This window comes from Lepisma saccharinum, chromosome 11 (assembly GCF_977018435.1).
Source record: "Lepisma saccharinum chromosome 11, izLepSacc3.1, whole genome shotgun sequence".
Lineage (NCBI taxonomy): Eukaryota > Metazoa > Arthropoda > Insecta > Zygentoma > Lepismatidae > Lepisma > Lepisma saccharinum.
The window spans coordinates 7,281,647-7,307,969 of NC_139239.1; the positions used below are offsets into that span (position 1 = coordinate 7,281,647).

Genomic DNA, 26,323 nt, shown 5'->3' on the forward strand with positions numbered 1-26,323 from the left:
AAAATTCAAAGTGTAAATACAAACCCCTTTAAAATGACCCCTGATTACCATTTGTTTTGAACAACTTCTAAAACGAAGGTTAAAAAAGATAATTAGGAAATATTTTATTGTACATCCCACCCCGGATGGATGGATTATTTGTATTATTTTTTGAATACCAAAAAGGTTGTTACGTCTAACTCATGAAAAGTAAAGTCTCTGATCATTATTTTTATGCGTATTATTAGAAGTGGTAGGCATAAATTTTCACAGACACTGTCAACGCAAAGTTGTAGAATCACAATCAATTCTTACCTTGTGCAAGTTCTACGAAAATAAATCAACTTTATATTATACAACGGCAAACAAGTATTTAATTATTCATTTTCCAGTACTTGTAACATGAAAATAACTTATAATTAATTTTGGACTAGAAAAGTCTTTAGGTGCGGTCCTTACCCCCTAAAAACGTCAGTTACTCATTTAATAATATGATTGAATTCAGTGTATCAATGCTAAGCCTTGTTTCCATGTTAAGAAAACATTAAAATGCTGACCAAGGCAATCTTTTATAGTATAAAAAAATATATATTTTTTTTTATAATACAAAAGTTTGACTAGGTCAGCATTTTAATGTTTTAAAAAGTGTATCAATATTGAAAAAGCTTCAAAAATGTTGAAATGGATGGATTGACAAATACTGTAGAACCTATCGATTACAGTGGTTCCATATTATAGTTTATTGTATCATTCACATTCACTGTATTCTTTAAGGTTGGAATTAGTACCACAACACTTTTTCTTCTTCTTCTATCTAACCTAACCTTACATTAATGACGTCACGTCAGCCAATAGGATTGCTTAAAACTGTTGTGGCAGCAATCTCTAACATTCTTTAATGCGAAATAATTACATGTTATAAGCTTATTTCCTCCGTAATATTTAGATTCAAATATAACTTTAAATAGTATTAATCGAAGCAATGTATGAAATAAGTCTCGTTTATAAGTACTTCATAGTTTGAAATGTCATATAAACAATATAAAATCAAGTTAAAATATGTTAATTTTTTTTTGTTTACACAATGCTTTTGTGAACACTGTAATTGGTCATTTGTCTATTATGTTCGAAATAAATAAATATATTCAGAATTATCCGAAAAATCCTTTATCCGGTAACATCAAATTCTAATAAACGAGTTCTTAGTGTACACTAGAAAGCAGTAAATCTTCACAGAAAAAAAATCAAAAATTTATAATGGGGACGGTCGTACACCGGACCCAACAGAAGGAAGAAATCAGTAAGCGATTCCTGTGTGGTTATTGCAGCCAGCACACACAGGAGACCAACCCTCCTCCTTCTTCTTTGCCACGTGACCTTATTGTTATACGCTCGACGTAGCACTAAACATCTGTTCCCGGCTTCTGCGCATCGCGGGTAGGCCTGCTATTAGCCTCCAACATGGTAGAAGGGAACACAATGACTCTTGGCCACTATCATATCAGCTACTTCACATCACCTGGCCCGGTTGTAAGATGAACGCCCACTAATTAATGGATAAAAGACGGGGCTCCTGTTGCTAACCTATCTACTACCAGCATGGCCATTGGAATGCTGGCAAAGGGAAAAAGATGCACCCACTTCTAACCAGTGTTTGGAAGTAACAGTGAAGTTCCTTTTAATATATATGTACAGTGGGATTCATGAGTATTACCGTGCAAATTGTCCATCACTATGTTCGTGCACCTTATTTGACCCAATAAGAGCTTCAAGAATTAAAAGAAAACTCAAAACAAGGTGTGGACAAAATCTGCACCAGCATACATAAAAATCCATAACTTAAGATCACACAGGATGTAAGAGAAAAATTAATGAAAATAGTCATGGACAATTTGCATAATAATACTCATGGATCCCACTGTACATATATATTCTAATAAATAATAATAAATATTCTTATTCTTATATATATATATATATATATATATATATATATATATATATATATATATATAAGTGAAAGAGGAAAGAGGAAACACTCACCGGACAAAGAAAAAAATTCAAATTTTCGTGATGGTTTGTCACATCTTCAGGAGTAGAGAGACGTTGTAGAACTTAGTATCTTACACACACACACACACACGTATAACCCGGACAAACTTTGTTATCTCCCAGAATGGCGGGATTTAGTGTTACTATATTTTCTATTTACTTTTGGTATGCATTTGCCGAGCGAAGAACTTTGTTAATTCAAACCAAACAATTAAACTTGACAATATTATTATGAAGATCATGAGAAATGAGTCATTGTTTAAGTGAGGGGAGGGGGGAAATAGGATGCGTCTTTATAAATCATTGGTGCTTAAAATCTCGACTTCTTTATTTTCCTAGACTCAACTGTGCTTCATTATATTCGTAGTGTAGTACGTATTCACAGTAGCAAGACCACAAACAGGTAACAGTTGATATTCAGGAAATAAGTCTTCGAGAACATTTTAATCGAAAGGGTTTGAGGGTGGTTATAAAAAATTTCCGTGAATTTTATTCTTTTTGAAGACAGTTTAACTCTGGAGCATAGTTTTACGTATTAATCCACGCGAAAAGGGGTAAAACTTATTCCCTGTCAGCCGTACCTCAATCATCTAACTATGCGTAGCCCAGCGGACCGCTACGTACCTCGACTCGCTCTAAGGTTTCCTTGTTCCTCCTGCGAACCTGACTGCCCAGTTGGCGAATCTGAGGTTCCCAGTTCGCCTGCTCAGTACGAACTAGTTCGTAACTGTTATTTCATGAGTTATTTTGTCAACACATTACAAATTGAATAACTGGAACAATGGTTTTCAATATTAACTAGTACATCCATCCAAGATTAATTTCTTTTTGTTTCATTATTTTATGTCGCTTTTCTAGGCCAACCGTAACCATAACAATGAACGATGAGTTGAAAGAGATGAAGAAACACAGTTTCTAGCATCCGACTATAGGATGATTGAATCGTTTAATTCACACATCTCCAATCGACCAACATAGGCGCATATGATTTTTTTCTAGATTCAAAATCTGTATGTGTATTTACATTAGATATAATAACACGAATTTTATTATAATTTTTAATGTTATTTAAAGACAATTTTTATAAACAATATCTAACAATTTCCAGTGGGGTTTCTGAAATTAACGATTCAATTATACTTTCTTCAGTTGATGAATTCAAAAATAAAATTTTTCCTTTAATTGTAAATATATTGAAAATTATCTATTTACATCGTCTTGGATATAATGTTTCTCCTGCACAATGAAAACAGTTTGCAAAACGATCAAAATACTCTTATCCCCTCTTCCGCGTAATCAACCAGCAAACAATGTTGATCCAACAATTTAGGCTTAATTCGTCGTACTGTGACAGTAGGTTCAACATTTGGAGACAATATTGCCTGTGGCAAAAGAAGAACGACATACATTGCAGACACGCTTCCCAAATCATTAAATCGCATTCCTAGATTATTCACTGGCATGGCCCGTATCTTGACCTTAATCTTACCAATTTCCGTTTGGCGTGGATTCCAGCGCCCTTCCTAACAATATTCACGATGATTGCACACATACAGGGTTCCTTGTGCCTCCCAAACCTTTGAGAGGAGGTAGTCTTAATGGGCGATATCTTCCGATATTTGGGGAGGCCCAAAGCTTAGGAAATCATAAATACAGAATTTTTCCTTTTGCGGGAAGGAGGGGGGGCGCAAGTTTTTCAGTAGTAGGGACATACTTGAAAAAAAAAAAAAAACTTTCAAAAGTTGTAATTAACTAGCTCTGAAAACACAAACATATATTAGGGTACATCAAACCTTATTAGCTGGACAAATGTTTACTATATTTTGATTATATAATTATAGAACACAATATGTAACTTTTGATTGACACTTAATAGATTGATTGAGAATTTGATTGCCTTGTTCTGTTTATAATACTTATTCCCACTATTCTTTTTTGGAGTTTAATACAAAAATGAAATTTCCATGCTCCGAAGAGTGTTTTCTTTGGTGAAACATTAAAATAGTCCAGAAGTCGTTCTTTTGCCCTCTTTCTTCGTAAGTTCAAGAGCAGAGAGAACAATTACTGTATTGTCCTTAAAATTGGCATCTTGTTGGAAAAAAAGAGGTTTTAATAGTGGGTCATCACACAAATGATATGTTGTTCCAAAATTAAACATTGTTGAAAATTATATATTGGGTTCCTTATAGGGGGGGCAAGCAAAGTTTGAGCCCCCCCCCACCGATTTCGGCGCCCCTGGGTACAGTGTTAAGCCGAGACTCGTGTCGCGTCTGTGAAATATGTGGTTTCATACACACACAGTTACCAACAGATACAGCAGTAGCGTATCTTGAAAATTTGATCTGGTTTACCGCAACAATTCTTATTTATTGTATATATTTATTAAGTACCCCAATTTGATATAATGGAAATAAAACACCAATGCTGGCATGCAAGTAAAACAAAAATAAAAGTCCGACAACTTCAAACCATCCGGTAATTTCTATTTTTGATTAAATTCCCATTTTCAGCTAAAATTGGACCTGATTTTTTTTACAAGGAAAATTTCCCCTCACGTAGCAACACTACCTCGCCAACGCTGTTTACAATGGTGAACTGACCAGGTTAGGCTACGTGTTCTAAAATAGTCACAGCCTACATTTTCTTCGGCTCCCTCGCCCTCCCCACGTACAGGGTCAACGAAGTTAGTAGATGTGCTTTATCCAGCGTATATGCTGTATAAAGAAACAAACTACCGGAGTACTAATTGAGGTGAGTGTACAACCGGGGAGGAAATCCGGTCGTCAGATGGGTACGTCAGAGGCGTACGTAAACCAGTCTTGTAAGGTCTTTAAATAGTGTACTTAACTTCTGGCTTAAAAGCTTGTGTAATATATAATATGCAATTTTCCATATATTAAAGCTAAATGTATGAAAAAATAGATTAGAAAAGTTTGTTTACGGACGGTAACATGGAGAATACGAAATTGATATACACTTTCACAGCGTGTGGAGGATATTAAATCAGAAAAAAAAAGGTTTGTGCTTGACGCCTCGTTTCGACGCAACGAACTCTAAAAACCAAAAAGAAACAAAAAAAAACTGATTTTTCTCGCAACTATTTTCTGGCTTCCGAGACCAGAGTCGTCTACTATTCCTATTAAGTATTTCTCCAATTGTCCTCACGATGCCAAAGTTTGGGACCTCCTACCGGAATGGAACCGAAAGCGAGACCGCTTGCACCAAAAGGCAAGAACGCTAAGAATTTACCTACGTGGAAGCTCCACGTAATTGTTAAATGAACTAAATTTGTACGGTCCAAATCAGAAACCTTTCTCCGCCACTGTCTTTTGCATACGTTGATGGAAGTGTGCCACAGTTACAGTTAAGGGAAATATCAGCGTGTTAATTGCACAAAACAAGCGTGGAACAAGTTGTTAACTTGAAAGAGCATACGTTTTTCTGCGAATAGAAACGGGTACAAGAGATAACGTTCTGGAAAACTTTCCATAAGTAAGTCGAAATTTCAACGCATGTGCAGGCAGTCCGATTTACGTCGAACTTTTCCCTTTCTTCTACTATACTTAGATAAGCAGTGAGGGTCCAAAAATAAATAAAAGGATTGTTGTTATACACTTCGTAGACACTTCCAAACTTTTCAGGAGCCACGCCCCCTGCTTCCATATGCCAAAAACCGTCGCCCTTATCCTATCTTGAGTAGTGCAATAAAATAACTAAGGCCCGGATAGTTATGCACTAAAAATACCTAAAATATAATTGCAAATATGCACTTTAGAAAAAACCCTTACCTTTTTTTAAATGTTTTCTTTCAGGTACAGCAAATACCCTATCCATAAACAGATATTTGTTCATTTTCTTAGCTTGCACGATTTAGTTTGTAATTAATGTAAAAGTTGCATTTCGGAATTCTTCCACACTCTCTTGTTTTCTAAATGAAAGAAAAATTATATTTTTTACAGATCACGATTGCACTTGATTACAACGTATCATCTCAAATTTTCAACCTTGAAACACCTGTTCTAGGCAAGAATGTTTTTATGCTCACAAACTAGCTCTAATTTCACAAGATACAATTGCACAATATGTTAAGGTAACAGTATATGACACGTTAAGTTGAACATCATCGATTGATTGATTTAGTTTATTTTACTTCGCTTTTTTGTGCCTCTTGGCTAATTTGCGAAGATGAGGATGAGCGATGAAAGGATGAAATTGATGAATGGACATTCACAAACAACCAAGCCCGACCGGGATTCGAACCCGGGACCCTTGGCGTCGCAGGAACATCATCGATAGACTATCCTGCATTGTTGTAATTTCTCTCTCAAAATGAGTAGCTGTCGAGTGTTCCTGCGAAGACGACAAAATAAGTCTTATATCGTTATTTTGTTAAACAAAGTGGAGAATAAACAGCAGTGACGGAAGGAAATAGAAAGTTATTTTAATAAGAAGAAGACAATACGCCCAACGCACAGACCAAACTACGATTTTAGTAGTTGCTGTTGGCTCCAAAATATACAAGAATTAAATACATAAATACAGTATAAGTTTCTTTCATGAGGAACGAGCTAATATTCTTTTGATGTTACATGTACGTTCATTTGTTCATTTGTTGTTATTTTCGGTCAGCTTGTTTCGGTGTGGTGAAAGTATGAATTTTGGTTTGGTGGTACGCCGGTCTAAAAGTTTGAGAACCTACTGGTTTAGACGTTTCGGATGTGATCGCTTAATTTTAGACATCTCTGGGGCGATCGCTAATTACTCTGCGTTAATGGATGATTTATTGTTTCTTTTGGAAGTTTCAGAAGAGCGATCATCCCTCCGACCTTCCCCTTAATCCACCCATGCTCTCAACATAAATAGGTTTACATACAACCTAAGCTATATCCTTTATTTTATCCTACAACTGAAGGTATACATTCATTGGGCATTTCTAGTAATCAATCATACACAGGAATAAAAGGTTTCCAAGAGATCTGGTATTTTTTTTTTTCGATCTCGTTTGGAGATATGTAAAATCGCAAAAATCAAAGCTCCGTAAGTACTTTATTAATTGCTACTGTTCTTATGATCTCTACTCTTTTCTATAAAGTGGTCAGCAGTTCACATAGTGCATGTCTTGGTTACATAAAAATCCAAATACACAATTCAAATTCAATTACTGCCATTAGTACGTAGCCAATCATCAATATTGTTGCATGCATTTTCGGCCCAAATCTTATCACGCAATTGACTGTAAATTTAAAATGACAACTGTCAAGATATCCATTAAACACGCGTGGTTATGCAATACACAAAATAAAAACAGGGTTCGACATGAACCATTTTGTTCGACTGAAGTATTCGTGACGAAAACAAGCTTTTCGTGACATATCGCAAATAAGATCGCGCTGCATTGATGCACAATGTTTGATCAACACAGAAGATAGCAGAAAATGCAGTAGGCAGCGCCACAAATGATGAACTGATATCGCCGACTTACTTAAGTTGATACGCACCCCCTTGCTCCCAGCAGAGAGAGATAAAACTGCACAGGTGCACGATAGACTCACACAGGCAGGAGGAAATGAGAAATTTTATGATGCAATTCACGTATAGCAAACCAAATTTGCCAGCAACGTGTTCTGGCAGCGGCCCCATACAACGGGGCACCAGCCTGTATTGATTAGCTGTTATATGGGAAAATTTATGGGCGCCATAACAACCGTCATTATATCTAGGTGGTATTGAGCAAGTATAAAGGATATGCACCAAATGGAAATATCTCGTCGCTGTGAATGTTTACGAACGTAATGCAGCTATGGACGTTTTAATTGGACAAAACGAACGAAAGGGACTGGCGAGGAAAATTAAGTCAAAACAGGAAGTGGAGGGGGCGGAAGCGTGGGAGACGTGGGGGTGAAGGGGGAGGGAATAACAGTTTATGCACCGAAACTGCAATGGATTTCTTGAAGTCGAGTTAAATTACCCATGATTCATAGCGCATGGGTCTAATGAAACTGGAAAACACAATAGGCGGCACGTAACGAGTGTAATCTACCATAATATTGAATTCTACAAGATATTATCGCAGTAGCTGAAGAAATAGGGCGCACGGTTTTGTAGCTGTCGATATTTTTCATTTCTTTGCCAGTACCAGAAAAAGTTCCAATGAGTTCTTTCAATTAATATTAATTCTTATCCAAATTTCTCTGTGGCTCAGTTCCAGATCATAAATACATTCTTATGACAAGTTCTAAACAGTCCTTTAAAAGTGTGCTGGTTTGAGTTTTAGAAAATTAAAAGAAAACAGATTACAGTAAAATTCAAATTCAGTATCATAATTTAGGGTTTGTGTAGTGATTAATTGGACATGATTTATACGACTATTAATTCATCAAAGCACGCAGTGTAATAACTGAATAATTCTTTTTGTATTTACTGTTTACTTGCTTTTAACAATCATTAATTAAAGGAATTGCTGAATATAGGGTACACACTACACACTCAAGTTTGTGTGTATGTAAATGTACATGATGGGACATGGGAGTCGGAGTGCCAAGCCATATTTTCGAACGTGTTAGATACAGACGCTTTAAATTTCAAATCCACAAATCTACACTCGAAATTTCTTGTATCACCAACCGTACTTTCAAGTCTAACCCACCGAAAGATCATTAAATAGTCTGTAACTGACTCTCATAATAATTTTATTTGAAATGTTTTGCAAGTTTCATGTTGAAAATAAATGTGGTTTTGTGCTCTCTTGCCCGAATTGTGAAAAGTTAAAATTTTACAAGAGGGCTCGAAATGGGAGAAATGGACAACTTGAATGATCGATGTTGAACTTTTGAAAATTACACTATTATACTAAACGTATTGCCTGGAAATAAAATTAGAGGATTTATAAATACTAAGGCGGTCAGCATAAAAATAATAGCGAGCCCAATGTGGCCCGCGGGCCTTATCTTGGGCGTATCTGCTTTCATCTATTGATATTACTAACAGGGAAAGTGCCAAATCGGAAAACTCCGTTGTATCTACATAGCAGAGGTAGCTAATTTTCCCTATAACTCTATGATATGCTAGGTGCAGCTTGGATGAGAGTTCAGGACTCTGCGTTGAGCATACTCAGGACGCGACCGGGCATCTTATTCTACTCAGTGGCGTACGCAAGGGGGGGGTTACCGGATTTAACCCCCCCCCCCTTGAGCCTTTGAAATATGGAAAATGCTGTAGAAAAAAATTAAAATGGCTAATTTATCACAGTCAAAGATCTGCGACAGTAATAATAATAATAATAATAATAATTTGAATTATTATCCCCATGCAGCATGAAAAACACAACATTCCAAACACAATCTAAGCGGCCGCAAAGTTCAATTTTGCAATTTTTTTTGCAAAAAAGTCGCGCAGTGACTCTCGCGAGAATTGTCAAAATTCCTTGCTTCGTCGCAGTGTGCCGACGTTATTGCAAACGTTCTTCCCGATTTCACTTCCCCTTGTGAAATCTCAAGTGATGCTGAGTCTACATTCACGTCATTAAATAATGTTGAAGAAGTGCTTTGTGAATCACCTAGAAGTGATAAATGTGTTGGAATATCTATAAACTTACTTCTCAATGAAAACATAGACTCAGTGGAATTTAGCAACATGTATTCTCGCGCTTCATCATCATCCTGGGCGAGTTCCATAGGTAAAGGTAATGTAAATTCTCCCGTGCATATAGCACCGTGCCTTCATGGCGTGGTGCTATGCACAGGGGAACACTTTACCTTTTATAGCACCGTGCCATGAAGTGTGGTGGGCCCCAAAGATTCTCGATCTATTTTGCAGGTGATGTGATCAGCACCATGCTCCGGAAGCCTTCATCCCCCAAGGTTGCTCTCAGGTACCCATTGCTATGAGGCTGGGTGCGGAGACAAGGCTGGATAAATTCCAACCAATTCCGGGAATCGAACCCGGATATCCCTGAAGTTGTCAGACTAGACCAGCGCGGCTCCTTGAATGAGTTTCATATTTCGATTATTTCAATAAATTTAATATATTTGCTTGTTTTTATGGATTTTCTTCACACTTAAAATGTCTCACTTATCATATACAAATAACCGTTCACTAGACAATTATTTTGTAACAAAGAAACAAAAGAAATGTAATTTTGTTCTATTTCTTTCATTAATAGTAAATAGCCCGACTCTGTGGCCGAGTGGTTAGCACATCGCGCTGCGACGCCAAGGGTTCCGGGTTCGAATCCCGGTCGGGCTTGGTTGTTTGTGAATGTCCATTCATCAATTTCATCCTTTCATCACTCATCCCCATCTTCGCAAATTAGCCAAAAGGCACAAAACGCGAAGTAAAATAAACTAAATCAAATCAAATCAAATCATTAATAGTAATTATTAGTAGTAATTAAACTAATTAATTAATTATTAGAATTATTAATTTATTTATTATTATTATTATTATTATTATTATTATTATATACCCCTAAAGTATAATAAAACAATGGTAATGTGAATTTGTAGAAAGTTTTCGAAATAACACCCCCCTTGATGAAATCCTGCTTACGCTACTGATTCTACTACCATAGATATCTGTGGAAGAGAGATATAGATCGGTAGCATAGCATATCTTGCAGTATTGGCTACGCGAAGAAGTCCGTAAAAAAGAGGGATAGAAGCAAAGTGTGGCGACACTCTCTGATTATCGACGTCGACTCAATTAAGCCGGAATGTAGTCACGTACACGTTCATCCCCCGTCAAAGAAAGGGTAGTTTCCGGCTTCTGTTCTTTAGGGGAATATTAGAACGTGGAAACCAATACCATTCCGCTAAAATAGAGGTCTCGAGGTCACGATTGGATTGATAAAAATAGCAACCCTTTTCTTTACAGAATAAATGGAAACTAAATGATCGAGTCACGAAAGTTGATGACGGAAAGAGTCTGACCCATGGACGTCCGGAAGAGGGAGGGCAAGGGGGCCACGCCCCTCTTGAAACTGAATGTCCAACTGAAAATTATATATTTCACACATAATTTCATTTCAGTCACAGTAATTTATGTTAATTATTAAAAATTCGTTGAAGAAATATGTTAATTTCAGACTGAAGTACTGTTTTTTGAGTGGGCATCATTATTATGGGGAAAAATATAACTCCTTTGATCCCCTGGAAAAAAATCCTGCGGACGCCCATGGTCTGACCTATAAGATGATACACTGCGATTAATAAAATAACGTATCAAACTATTTAAGATACTCATAGGGTCTATGTAAGCTTGACATTTTAGTAAATGACAATCGAGTCACACACTTATGACAGTTCAATAAGTCGACCTAACCACATGTTCGTGATGAAGTTTATTGCTCTAGATATTCGCACTTCAAGACTGCTACTGGCTTGCATGCTGAACTTTCAATTAAACGTAGGACCGTGAAAATAGGCGGCTGGGCAGAATGGCGCTGGTGCCACATATGGTAAAACAAAGCGAGAATGGAACAAAAGTCGCTGGTTCCCGCGCACTGTGTGGCAACGTCAACCGGGCTACGTTGCCTAGTTCGAGCGTCAGACCGACCTCTGTCCGGGGCACTTGGAGTCCCATTCGATACAGAGTTGGTGATCGTGTGAATTGAAAGTTCGTTACAGGTCCCAGAAATGGAGTCCCATATCTACAAGTCGGACTGCTCTTAGTCTTAAACCTCCGAACACGCGGGGTTGTGCTCCGACGTGGCAACAGCCCGAACTTCTGACACCCGCCGAATTTCATGGCCGTGCGTTTAGTGTTCTTTGTACCTAGGAACCAGTGGCGGTGACTTCATGTAACTTTCCGGGATGAGCGGAGCAAGATTAATCGTTCTCCCTTAATCAGCAGGTTTTTCACTGCAACCTCCTGGACTTCCTACCTTGCGCCTTACGCTTGAAAGGTTCCATTTAATTTAATTTAATATTATCTAAAATATCATACCTTCTTCCCCGTATCCTTTTCTCGTTAACTATTCCATCCAGTGCGTCCAAGACCCAGCAAATTCTTTTCCTTTTATTGATCACTTCCAATATCGCTCTTCTTTCATCAGCTTTTTCAACACAGTCTTATTTACTTCCTTCGCAAGTCAAAGGTATATGTTTTCAAGTCCACTTTACGCTCAAGTGACTGAACTCACAGTTCACCGTGGGATCCGAAACACCGAGCAAGGTGCCTCCACTGGGAATCGAACCCTGTACCCACTGGTTACAAGGCAAGACAGTCACCACTACGCTATTGGGGAAGCTGCTTCTCAAGTCAAATAAAAGATGAACATTGCGATTAGCCAAAATCGGAATAAAAGCAAAGTAAAATAAGCAAATACAAACACAGTCATTCAGTTTATGAATTTCAGTTTGTGATGCGACAACTGACGAGTCTTTGCGTAGTGCTTGCCCGCATCAAGAATTAAAACCACCGGCGGGGACTGACCCTGAACTCATCTAAATATTGGTTGCCGGCAACAAAAGGAGAAAAACACACCATTACGGAGGGGGGGAAAAGTGGGAGTTGAACCAGTGACCTGCGAACACGATACCGACAATTTCAACCCACTTATATCCACAATCCAGCACTCGGGGGAAAGCTGTCAGACGCTATATATCAACTACAAAAGCTAACAGACGGATAGACATTTACGAACCGCAGCTTACTGTGATATGCAACCTACACAAGATACTCATTAAGGCCGAATCAAGGGAACATAATGGCAGTGAACGAAGCTTCGAGGACATTCGCTTAGAAAATGATGCAGGAAAATAGGTAAGCATGTGCACACACACATATACCTAACAACCGACAAAGGTTGGACAGATAAAACGTATTTACACGTGCCATATCGGGGACAAAAATAAAAATTCATTTTTGCAAACAGTCGTCACTATGATATTCACAAGGAAAATAGGAACGTTCTGACACCTAGCAGCGGAGATTGATATTTTCAAACAGGGTTTGGGAGTAACGAGTTTCAAGTAACATTTTACTTGTTCGAGTAACTGTAAGCTAGTTATTTTTTGAAACTAGTAAATTTATACGTAAATGTAACAATAGATTCTGGCACCTTCTGCCCCTCCCCCTCCCCTACCTGTCTGACCCTTGCTTAGGAGAAATATCTCTTTTATTTCCTTTAATATATATTCGTACACAAATAATAATTCCCCGAACTTATAAGGTATACATAACAAATATTATAATAATCTTGTGTCAAGCTTCAAGATCTGTTTCTATTTTTCCCAATCTTAAATGTAGTAAAGCTCACTCTGAGACAATTGTTCTTCGACAAAAGGTTCGACATGTGCATTTGGAATTATTCATTCTCTGTTCTATGGGTAATTTATAATGCCTCACTACGCTGTATTTTGGGCGCCGTGAGGGGTGAATAGGAGCTTAGAATTACACACTTCACACATAAAATTTCATTTCAGCAACAGTAACTTGCAATAATTTTTATAAAGGGTATTAAAACAACACCGTTTCACGAAAACGGTATCTCCAAACTGAAGCAATGTTTGTGCAAAATATTCCTGGTTTTCACCCTTCCCCTGAAAATAAAATTCTTGCTTGCACCATCCCGGAAACAATCCTACATACACAGATCCTTAATACAATAATATTTCTAATACTACAACATTGTAAAAATGATGCAAATAAGCTTTAAATATAACAGAACATCTTATTCGATGTATTAGACACTATTTTTATGATTCTTAATGCATAATCAGTTCATCAAAACGCCAAGCATGTATTTCCCGATTCGCTTTTGATTTTCAAAACGCCATTGAGCATTCTTTAATTCGTCGCTTATTAATATCATAATATCATTATGAACAAGTCGCATACAACAACCTATATGTTTTAAACAACAAGTATAAATTTGATGTGACTTACACAAATGACAGTACTACGAGAAAAGCGAGGAAGAGGAATTTTAGATCCATATTCTTGCAGACTGACAATCATATTAATTTAATAGGGCGCCAATATTTTCACGTGGTGCTAACATTTACCATTTTGCAATTATCTTTTTCCTAGTTCGGCGCACGTCGTATAAGGCAATATGCACCAAATAAAGAAATATATATTCATACATACTTGAAAGTGAGTCGAATACGCCGAAATGAATTGCTGTTATATCATAGAATGGAGAAAAACATACATCCATTGAAAAATACGAGTATGTCCTCTACATACAAGTGATTTAAATTATTTCTACCAAATTTTGAAATAAATGCGTCTGAACTGGTTACTCATGGCTCATGTTTTCCTTTCCCCTCACAGTCTTCCCAACCGAAAATAATAATTATTACATGTGCAAAATTAATTTGTAAAATCTGAGCGGGGGATGCAAACTTTCTTATGTAAGTTGTGGGCCCGTTGAAGACTGGCCCAGCATTTCAAATAAAAATGTGTTTTGATATTTACATTGATATTACGAGGTTCAAACAAGGAATCTTCCCTTTGTATTATTATGGGTACAGTTTCATTTTATTTTTATCATGAAATTTATCTATTGCATTTTGACAAGATTTAGGGTGGGCTATGACACACTGTGGCGCCGCCGCTGTAGGAACTCAATTTATTATTTTTATGAAATAACAAGAACCGTCCAGTTACAACAATAAAGTTTTGTATTGTCAATATTTTCCCTGTCAGCAATAAACTTTCAGCAGAAAAGGAAAGATGAAATATCACTATTTATAGTGTGATAAATAATCGCTTATAAGCCTGGATGTGCAGTTCCCCTGAATACGAATACTTGTTTACAATTTATTCTGCTTCTATGTTTTTAGTTTAGGTGACACAATCATGAATGTACTTGTTTGCATCAACGCCGCCAGAAGGGGACAGGGGGGCCAGTGCCGAATCTACAAGCCGCAAACCCCCGTAGTTGCAGGGGAGGGGGGTGGAGACAAGTAAGCCTTTAGGAGGGCCTCAGCCACTGACATAGTAGGGGATTCGTATATCCGTATGTAAAAAATAAACGTAGTTACTCAGGGGTACAGTAACGAATACAATATATACAAGTAAAGGTAAAGTTAAAGTTTCCTGTGGACATAGCACCGTGCCATGAAGGCATGTCGGCCATCTTGGAGATTATGTGATCAGCACCATGCTGCAGCCGGCTATATATATGTAGGGTGGGTGTAAATGTAGGTAGGTAGGGGGGCTTTAGTAATATTTTGTGGGAGGCAAGATTTGTAGATCTAGCACTGCAGGGGGCGAACGACCATTCCCTGATAAATTGGTTGGCCCTCTAACCCCCCCCCCCCTGCCAGCAAGATTATTCATATAACTACCCCTTTTAGATCAAATATGCCATTTTGTGTTATTTTTATGTCATCTTTCAGGAGCGAAACTAACGAGTAAATATTATTATCACGCAAGTAATTTCAATAATTATCACACTAGAACCAGATCAAAATTCTAAAATAAAAACTTTCTGATTTCAGATGAAGGAAACTTATCAAGAAGACAGGAACAAATTTAAGAAAATAAACCCAATCCAAGTGTTGATTTAAATGTTAAGGAATAAGTTGAAAAATTGGTACCAATATATATTAACTTATCAAGCCAATTTTATGGGGGGGGGGAAATGTTTTCTTTCACTTTTAAAATTCCCTTTTGGCATGAACATTCTAAGTTTAATTCATGATTGTAGCAAACCTCATTTTACTATATCCAAATTGACTTTCATCGTGCATTAAAATAATAACCAATGATTATATTGAATTCAAAATATGCGCGTAACGTGCACATCTTGTATCACCTAGTGCGGTTATCAGTTTGCTGTAACTGCAAAATACGATTCATGTTCATCGCCAGTTACCTGTTTTCATTTACATGGCTCCCCAGGATATTCTAATTTAAAAACAGTTTTCCAGGTGGTCCACGAAATATTATCAGTTTGTTACTGGTTTTTGGTAGAACGTTGGAGGAAAAATAGACTCTCAGTTATTAAATAATAGTATTTTTTCCACCGCTTGTAGAGGTAAAAAAAGCGGCAATATTTTTACAAGTTAGTTTATATTAATATTGGGTATGGCTTTGAATACAAAACTTAATATATTATATATCCACATTTTCAAATCATCAGAAAGCCAATTAAGTTACATAAAATCCGTCTGCATTAGAGGCATATTTTGGTGCAAACACAAAAAAATAATATAATGAACAACCAATTGCTAAGTATGCAACGTTACAATATTAATGAGTATTGTTATAAACTGTATTGCGTACTTATAGTAGTAAAAAAATCTGGAGTAACTTTAAACAAACATGAAGGGTATATGGTAAACGAAAGGATAAGAACAGCTGATTGAATGTCACATGAAATTATTCCTATTTGCATACAGAATTCGACAAATTGCAGTCTCAGACTTCAAAGTGAAAGCCAATTTGCCCAGTTCAACTCCCAGAGGTGGATTTGTTACCAAACATTGAAACCATTAAATGAAGACAACGAAACAGAGTTGCAATTCATAATTTGACAATACCATTATATAAACCTTGCTTCACTTTACATCAGAACGGTATTCAGATCATCACCACGCGTTATGAAATTGTCATTAGCAGCTGAGCCGGACCCTGTGGCAGAGTGGTTAGCACATCGCGCTGCGACGCAAGGGGTCCCGGGTTCGAATCCCGCTAGGGCTTGGTTGTTTGTGAATGTCCATTCATCAATTTCATCATCTCATCACTCATCCCCATCTTCGTAAATTAGCCAAGAGGCACAAAACGCGAAGTAAAATAAACTAAATCAATCAATCAATCATTAGCAGCTGACACACACACAGCCAAACTTCTCTAAGAATCCGCATTGCTGAAGATTTTACTACAACATAATAAGATTTCCACCATTTTTGGCCAATGGAACCATTAACTTCCAGAATAATTCTCATAACCACACGTTGATGTTTTGACAATCGAAAGCACCGGCCTTTGTAGTCATCGTACGGCGTTACGAAGCCAAATATCCAAAGTTTGAATCCTGGCACAGGTAAGTCATTACGTTCTATCACTGAGTTCATCATTCATCCTCATCGCCGCAGGTTCTCAGCAACAAATAATTGCATTTCAAACTTTGCATTCGCGTTTCCAAATCCAATAACGCATATATTAAGGGGATAAAATAACATGTAACATTCAAGTAGATGTCTTTTTCTTACTCAGTATGATAATTGAATGGCTGTGTTTACTATGACTTTTAAAAATTCGCGCACAGATGCGGAACGCTCAACCACGTAGACAACCTAGAGCTTCAAACTTACAGACATTCTCATATAGTTAGTTCCTAGAACCCTCTGAATATGTGACCACGATCACAATTATTTTCTTATTAATTTATCAATAATTATCCAGTGTCAGAAGTAAATTTTAAGGGAGAAAGTACAAAATTGCTAAACATTTTCTTTATTCTATACTTTGTATATTTATAAATTGTGAGTACACTTTCATGTGTATAGGATAAAAATCTATTAGAAAATAGTAAAAAGTAAATTTAGCTTTAAGTGTAATCCTACTTCAAATAATAACAATAATTGTACTACTGGCAAGTAAAATTTCTGTCAACAGAATATGAATCCTGGATCCGTAATTTATACAAAACGGCATTTTTAATAAAATGGCTTGCGACTTTTAGCAAATACATCTCAAATAGTTATCTTCAGTTATTGTTCTTGGTCACACACTTTAAAAATATCTAAATACCGAAAAAGACATTTGAAAACCTCCCCATCGCAATATACACATCACATTTTGTTCAATGTGAGTGCGTAGTGTGATGGATTGTTGAATTTTCATCTCCCATTAGAGGTAAATATCTATCCATATTATAATTTTTGATTGGGGCGGGAAATATTGAAGATTTTGCGGCTGATGTGAAAATCTAGAATTCGATGCACTATTCCTCCTTGAAGTGATTGTTTTCTCATTTCGGGAGTTAAAAACATTTCCAAGAAAACACCAAGTGCAGGAAACAACAAAAGTTAAGCACTTTTAATGCACGGCGATTCGAAATTTTACAGATTGTTCGTGATCGCAAAAATCGGAAAATTCTTGAAAACGGGTTCAGGAGGGAGGTCATCCGATCGCAGTATCGACATGTCGGGATCCTGCACATCGATAGTTGCCGCTTTTCTTCCACATTTGATTAATCGTGACGATGAGAATAAATGCTGATTAGATTAAATTGATGTGGATAAAAATGGACCCCCCTACCACTTTCAATGTTTTCTCGCCCTGATTGAGGGACAGTTGAACTCTGTCTCTCGGCACACCCTTGACATCCGAAGTAGCAAACTGTCCCCTTCTAAGACACGACCCCAATCAATTCTACCCCCGTAGATATTTAAAACTCGCGCCACTGTCTGACGCCGTCTCGGGGGAGCCTCCAAGGGCCCCCCTTCCTCCCTCGCCCTTTCTTTGTCTGCTGTCGCGGAAATACCGATGCAAAGCGTGGAGGTGACTAAATGGAATTTCTTAATAAATTCCTTCCCTCCCGTTGGCTCCAACCGCACGGTAAGGTAGGCTGGCCGCATTCCAAGGGGCCACCTCGCGAATGTCAAGCCCAGCGATCAAAACAATATGATCAGATACGGTACTGGAAAAGTGAAATCTTTCCAGGATTGCTAATATTAAATTCTACCGTGTGATACTAAAGACTGTCTTTCCGAGCCTGGTAGGCAAAGTCATCAAGAACGTCTTTAGTAGGGTTGCAAATTGGGAATGGACTTTCTGTGATGCAAACCAACACTACATTATCCCTCACAAAACCACATGTTAATTTGCACTACAGTAATTTGAAGGACTCGGGTGTAAAACATAGTAAGTGGCATTTGGGTATTTTTTTAGTTGCAAAGTAAAATGTGCCATCCTTCAATTTTCGAGTGAAATTGCCATGTCATACAATTTGCACTGGACTCAGTGAAGCCTTCTGAAATTGGTAAACACAACACGAAAATAATTTATCTACAGTATAGCTTCTAATAACCTTTTTCTTAATGAACACAGAAATGGCCAAAATGTAATTTACCATGTTTTACACCTGAGCCCTTCATTTTATTTATTTGAATAATCCTGAATACAAAATACCAGGATATCAACGGTGAATAATGAAAAATAGAATAATAAGACGAATGTATGCAAACACGCACTATAACAATTAGAAGAATAATAACAAAGACAATAAAAACAATATTATTAACTCTTCAGCTGCTTGATAGACAGTGTCCACGCACCCCCAACACCTCTCCCCCAAATTTCCTCAACACCCCCCTAATTTTTTTCACAAAGGTACAGTTTATGGTACTTTTGGCTCTAAATAAATGGTTGAAAATCCTGGATAAACACACCGTTTTGAAAGTTCGTTTGTAGAGACGGAAGCCTGAATGATAATTCAATTAATTGCTGAGGGTTTGTACTCTATAGAGAAGCGACCTTTGTTCTAAGGATAGCCTTGGAGCTTTAGTGTAGAAGAAGTTTTGGCATTTGCTATTGTTAAAGCCAACGACAAAGCAAATAGTAGGCAAACTGTCCACGACAATGTGCATTGGTTTCTGTTTTCCACAATGTACAATTGAATTGAAACAGAATCATCAATAAGCAGTCTCTGCTCCTCCCTAAAACCACAGAACGAAAATAACCATGCTTACTGTTATATTTGCTGAGATCCGAACTTATCATATCCAATGCTAGGTAATAAATTTAAAATATGAAAAGTCGAACAGTAAATATTGTGTAAATCTGGAGGAAAAAACTACATAAAATTGTCATTATACTCCAACATGCATTAAAAAAATATCCACTTGTCAAATAAGCTCCAAAATTAGTCTTGCAAGTTGCCGATGAGCCCAAAATGCAATTTTACCGCTATTAGATTAATTTTCTATACAAATTATTATTTATCTTCCAAATGTAGTCTGAACATAGGTGGATAACTTATATCGTGACAGTGCTTAAAAAGAGAAAAGCTGGAAATATACTTGAACCGGATGTATAAGGATGGAAGAGCGTCATAATTGGAATATAAATAAAGATCACAATTCGCTTTCGTGTTTTTAATTTAGCATGTGTAAATGCCAAATACACAATAGTAGAGCCGATTGTTTCAATGTCAACAATTGATATCACAATCAAAACGGATCAGAAGGGGTTGAAGAAAATGTTCCGATTCTCATTTACGGATGGCAGTACACTTATGCGCGTTGTTTCGTTGATCCATGTAAGGGGCGGGGTACTTAACAATAACAACTCGCAACAATAACAGGGGTGTTTAGTTTTTGTCGGTAAATTTCATCGTTCCTTCTCGTGAAAGTCTACTGTACATACTTTTGCCCGATAATTAGTCAGTTATCATGGTAGTTGGTAGGGAAGAAATATAAGGTTCCGTTACAGTTGCCTCTGTTGGGAAATCGCTTGACACATGCTTACGTCGAGAGTAACAAGCTGATTAAGCAAGCGCGGCCCGATGCTTAGCCAAAAAACGCTAGGGAGCAATGGGATTTGGGTTCGAATGCTGTTGTCTTGTCCGTGCGTTATCATGTAAATAAAACTCACTGACAGGGTGAATGTAAACGCAAACAGTACGCTGTCAGATAGAAAGCTAGGTCATAAAAAAGCAGTATTCAAATTGAAAGGGAGAAGCGAGGCCCACGCCCCCCCCCCCCAATTTTTCTTTCCTGACATTTCCAACTTCATTTCTAACCGGTGGGAAAAATACAATTCCTCTGAGAATATGTTAGTAATCAATAGTATTCCGTATTAGAATTAATTAATTTTAAGATGAGGAAATGATAAAATATACAACAACTGAATAGTAAAATCTTTTTGTAAAGAATGAATGCCTAGTCAGGAAATGTCACCCATTATTATTGCAATAACACGATTTGAATTGAATTTTGTTCAGTCACAAGACTTCAATAAATATCCAAATGTGGTAAAATAAAGCTTTCAACCTCACCTCCACATTCTCTTCAATCCAAACACTGATAAAACAAAATACTTGAACATGATATGTATTTCCAAAGTCCTATTAGAAATTTAATATAGATTGTAAACAATGCTTCCAAATCTTACATTGGTCATGAAATAAATATTTGCTTGGAAAGCAGTTTAGTAGACTCTTATCAAGAAACATTCGTTGGCTTTGACTAGGTCTCAGATTAACGATAACATGAATGTGCATCGTGAAGAAAGGCCAAGGTATTATAAATGTATATCAAGCAGCTTTCGAAAAAGTGAATATAGAGCACTCGCTAATAAGCAGTAGCCGGCCGAGTTTTGTGGACATTCGAGTTACCTCCTCGGGATCTCAATACAAAGAACTCGACGGTTGCAGAAAGATTCTGAGAGGTACCGGTCTTGACCTGGTTATGGAAGTTCCTTTGTGTTTGTAGCTTGCAAAATTCAATCTCATAGCCATTCATCCCCAGAGTCGCAAATTCAATGAGAAATAAAAGCGAAGTAAAGTAAGGCAATTACAAAAATGCATACACAGAATAACACTGATACGAAATCCCTCCACACCAAGTTTTGGGAAAACAAAACAAGGCGATCTGACAGCATAATGGAATAAACAAGGGAGTCTGATGGGGGCATGGGGGTTGTTGCCCCCTGAAAAATGAATGTCAATTTAAATTATATATTTCACATATTTCATTTCAGTTGCTTTAATTTGCCTTGTTATGAAACTTCGATAATTACTTCAAACTGAAGAAAATTCCTCGTTTATCTCCTCTGGAAAAAATTCTCGGGACACCCATGGCAATAAGTTTTAAAGAATATTGAAAGAGTGTCTGTATGCAGCATTTTCGTTCCCGGGGACAGGAAACTGAAATATCAAAGTTTTCTTTTTTCCAAATTGTTTATGAAAGATGTTTGGACGATGCATGTTAATCACTGAATATAAAACCAAAACAAACCTAGTACATTGTAACATTTGTGGTTCTGTTGCTAACTTTATGCATATGACGCTCTATTACTAAACAAGATACAAGGAGCAAGCAAGGAATAATAAAAAAAAAGAGTTTGCTTGTCATACATCCACAGATAATACAACTGGCAAAAGGGCTTGAGGGAAGGCACTGGCGATTATTTACAGAAAGTGCCAGTCAGCCAGTTTATCTGGTTCCCTCTAGCCCCCTTTCAGAGGTTTCGAAACCGGATGTCTCCCCCTAAGCACACTCTTTGTCATGTCGAGCCCTTGATTAGATAGGGGTCAAACGGCGAAAATGCGTCTCGCTAGGCAAAAACTTTTCCGCTAAACGAGAAAACGGAAGCTTATTTGTTTAACGGACGAAACACAAACCGACTGCATTAAATAAGCACGTTGTGAAAGCTATTTATAGGTACATGTATTAATTCAGCAACCACACTTGCAATTCTCAACACATCCCACTACGTTCCACGCTCACTTCGCCACTGTGGGAGTTTTTTTCATGTGTGTTTTTTTGAAACGTTGGCGCGAAGACGTTTTGGTGTCTCGCTTTTCCAAAACCACCAAATGCCCTACCGAAGTCTTATTACTGAAAAATGTAAACGCAGTATTTTCTTTTGTTCCAGGAAGATACAACAATGCTCTGAAAAAGGCATGTATACTGTAGTACACACCTTGTGCTCAAACATCGGATTGGACGTCAACAAAGCAACATAGGTAGTTCTCACTCGCGGGCCGGTTAGGCTTAAGATCTGTCGGTAGCCGGTGATGGACTTGCCGGTAACCTTCGTCAAGAAACACGCCCGTTGTCAGGGTCATGCGTTTTTCATTTTTAGAACTTTAATATATTTTCCAAAAGGACCGGTAAACACAGCAAAAGCAGCCTGTGCGGTAGGCAAGCCGTTATTCAACCAAGAGAACTGATATTAAATTTAAGTAAGCTTGTTAAGGTATCATAACAAAGCGTTTCATAAAATCAAGAGGTTGTCAGTCAATCACGCTAAACGAATGCTCAAGACTAAATCAGCTGGTTTTGGGATGACAGAGATTTTAATAAAAGAGTTACTTACACGTTCTTCTTTCGCTAGAAACCGCTCCTTATGGCAAAATCCACTCGCCTTACGTTACATAAGAGCTGCACGCTTTCAAACACTCCGCAACAATATGAAGTATCAAAAAAAGCTGTCAGGTACGTATATTCAAGCGTCTCTGGCAGGAAGAACATAAAACACACACCCACACGGAGACCGGACGGCGAAAACAAAAACGAAAGACTCACCGGTGTATTTTTGGGCTTGCAGTCAATGCAGCGAGAGCGATGCTACTGGCTGCATGTGCAATAACATCTCCGGAAGAAGTGTTGCAAAACAAAACTTGGAACCAAACTTTTTTGTGAACGTGTACTTACCATACTACCATCCATGTCACTATCGTGTTGATCCATCTGATAGACAGGAACAGGTTCTCTGTTTTTGACCCGAATTTTGGCTGATTTTAATAAACACGTCAGACCAAATAAAAAAAAAGAATAACAAGGGTTCCTTCAGGATGATGATTTTTAAAAAACACACACCAAACGTAGGTACTCGATTTTCCTTCGCCACACGAAGATAAAACCACACAAGTCACCGTCAATACCACTCCGTATCGGCGAGAGGAACACAATTTGCCCATCAAACGTCGCACACTTCGAGGGGGAGAATAATTCCCAGCGTGCCCCGCGGTTAATGCTCCAATCAAATCACAAGTGGGTGGCGCTTGAGGTAGCCTCCTATAGAGGCGGGGTCTTGCGTTTTTTGCCAGCTTGTCGGAACGCTGATACACCAATCAGACGAGAGGGTATTGTTCTTTCGCGCGCCGGTCGCTTTGCAATAGAAATTGTGTGGCGTCCAAATAATTCGATATCCCTGCGATTGCAGTAAAGAAGAAATGCCAAGCGACCAATGAGGAAGCGATTACGCCCGTTTACGATTGGGTATACGGGCGAGAGTCCTCGCATGGAAGAGCTATTAAAAAAGGTAATCAAAGGGACAACCATAGCTGCTTGTTCTTTGAAAGCTACAACCTCTTACCCTTGTACTCGCCGCTGCAACTGACATATTATTCCATTTCGTTATTTTTGTACTTGGAACCCTGTCAACATTGCGTTATGGAGTTTGTATTTGGTCTACTTTGTGAAGATTTAATGGAACTACACAACTGAACCTCTACATAATGTATCTCCACCGGGGTCGAACCCGAAATCCCTTGTTTACAAGTCAACAACGTTACCATTACGCCATCGGAGTAGAAAGATTTATTGAAGGTAGCAGGCAATAAGAACACTCCGATGGAGTGTAATAACAATATAACACTGTAACCTTGTAATCAAGGGCTTAGGGTTTGTTCCCGGTGGAGGAACATTGTGTACAGTGGTTGAGATCCCACTGCAGATCCAGACCCTATTAGACTATCTGAACAACAAACTTCGACAAAATCTGATAATAAAACATAATAATGATCGTACAGATTAATAATATGTAGATCCAGTGTTTTTCTTTTTCTGGGAAGAAAGGTTCCCGTACTCTTCAAGTTTGAATTTTTTCTTGTGTTTATCGTAAGAACTACTCAAAACATTGTGGCATGTTTTCACCTATAAAAAAGTGCCGGTACCGCCAGAAAAAAACATTGTATAGATCAATATAATAGTTACAATCAACGTGGTATTTGAAAATGTTCCAGTGGAGGATATTCCAGTAATGTCTTTCGAAATACATGGGTTCAAATGTACAGTCATGGACATATTTGGGTTGTAACGATTCCATTGTAAGTTGATGGATTGTTTACAACCCAGAAGTGCCACCCCTGTATGAACTCAATTTAAGCTTTTATGAAATAACGCGAACCGTCCATTAACAACAATAAGGTTTTGCACTGTCGATATTTTTCTCGTTACCAATAAACTTTAAGCACAAATGGAAAGGTGAAATATAATTATTTGTAGTGTGATAAATAATCGCTTATAAGCCTGGATGTGCAGTTCCCCTGAAAACTTGATCACAGTGAATTCTGCTTCTTATGCTTTTTATTTGGTTGACACAATCATGAATGTACTTGTTTGCATCAACGCCACCAGAAGAGGACAGGCCGCGAACGATTCCCTGATAAACTACCCCCCGGCGAGCAAGAATATCCAGATAAATATTATTTTTTGATCAAATATGCATCTTATGATATTTATGTCTATACTAAATGTGACTGCCCTCCCAGAAATATTTCTGACGACCTTTCGCTATCCTTTGCTTCCTCCACATTATACCATGTCCCAGACATCTCTGGAGCAGGCCGCGAATAGTGTCAGAGAAGGGGAGGAAACAGTACACGCTGCAGTCACCCCCCTCTCCCCTTCCGCGCAATACCGCTTACTCTCACCGCGTGTTCATTGGTGGAGCCGTCTCGCGTCACTACTTGTGCAGAGACTTGGTTTTTGTTCGCCTGCTCCAGAGATAGTTGGGACAGGGTATAAACAAGGAAGAGCAGGAGTTTTCACATGGGTGCACGACATACTTTTGTCTTTTTAGTATTATTATAATCTTTAGTCCTCAATTTTAATGCAGTATGTTGGATACAATAATAGCATGTTGATATGAACCTCACGGCTCATATCCATGTGCCGTTAATTATTCTGGGTTATTTTATATTAGTTAGTTCATATTATTTGATATTTAATATTTCATATTTCATAATTTTTGATAAATAGAAAGATTACTATTAGACTTATAAAATCCACTAATATTTTCTTTATTGTAACAATAAGTGTAAACGCAGCCTAATGTAATAATCTATATGTTAATTTTCTGACCGAATCTTTAATATTGGATATGTAAATCTGTGTTCTTTCACGGCAGAAAAATGTTTATGATTTAGATTGACATAGATTTCGTTTAACAACAATGGGAAGATCGAATCTGTTCTTTTAAGTTTAATGTATTCAATAAGGTTCAAGTTGCAACGAGGAATGATTCTAGTTTAGTCTTTATTAACAGAGATGAATCGTTCCCCTTATACAATTTTATTTGGTTTTGCTGCAACGTGGAAATTAGTTCAACTTTGATATTGAGATTGTGAATATAGACATTGATGAGTATTTAGTTTTTGGAGATGTCGCAAATCGCGTTGTCAAAATTACGTAATGCTTAACAAGTGAGCATCGATTGGAAAGGTATATAAGTAAATGCGGAGCTTAGTTTGCACGCATTCCATCAGCGTCGGCTCTACGATATAAACATCTAATGACACTTGGGAATAAAGATACCTGTATTTCGCCAAGCACAATTTATACTTCGAAATTTATAATGTTATGGGACGACAGGTTAGGATCGG

The 26,323-nt window shown here is 37.6% G+C and overlaps 1 protein-coding gene across 2 annotated transcripts in view; it reads right to left on the minus strand.

Annotated features, from left to right (window-relative positions):
* LOC145994608 (AT-rich interactive domain-containing protein 3A-like) overlaps positions 1–23,628 on the minus strand; it is a 457,226-nt gene extending 433,598 nt beyond the window's left edge. For both annotated transcript variants that reach the window (XM_083130657.1, XM_083130656.1), the window contains exon 1: positions 23,370–23,628. In XM_083130657.1, the coding sequence (XP_082986783.1) occupies positions 23,370–23,405 (36 nt within the window). In that variant the 5' untranslated portion in view covers positions 23,406–23,628. The remainder of the gene's footprint in view (positions 1–23,369) is intronic.
* Between the last annotated feature and the right edge of the window lie 2,695 nt (positions 23,629–26,323).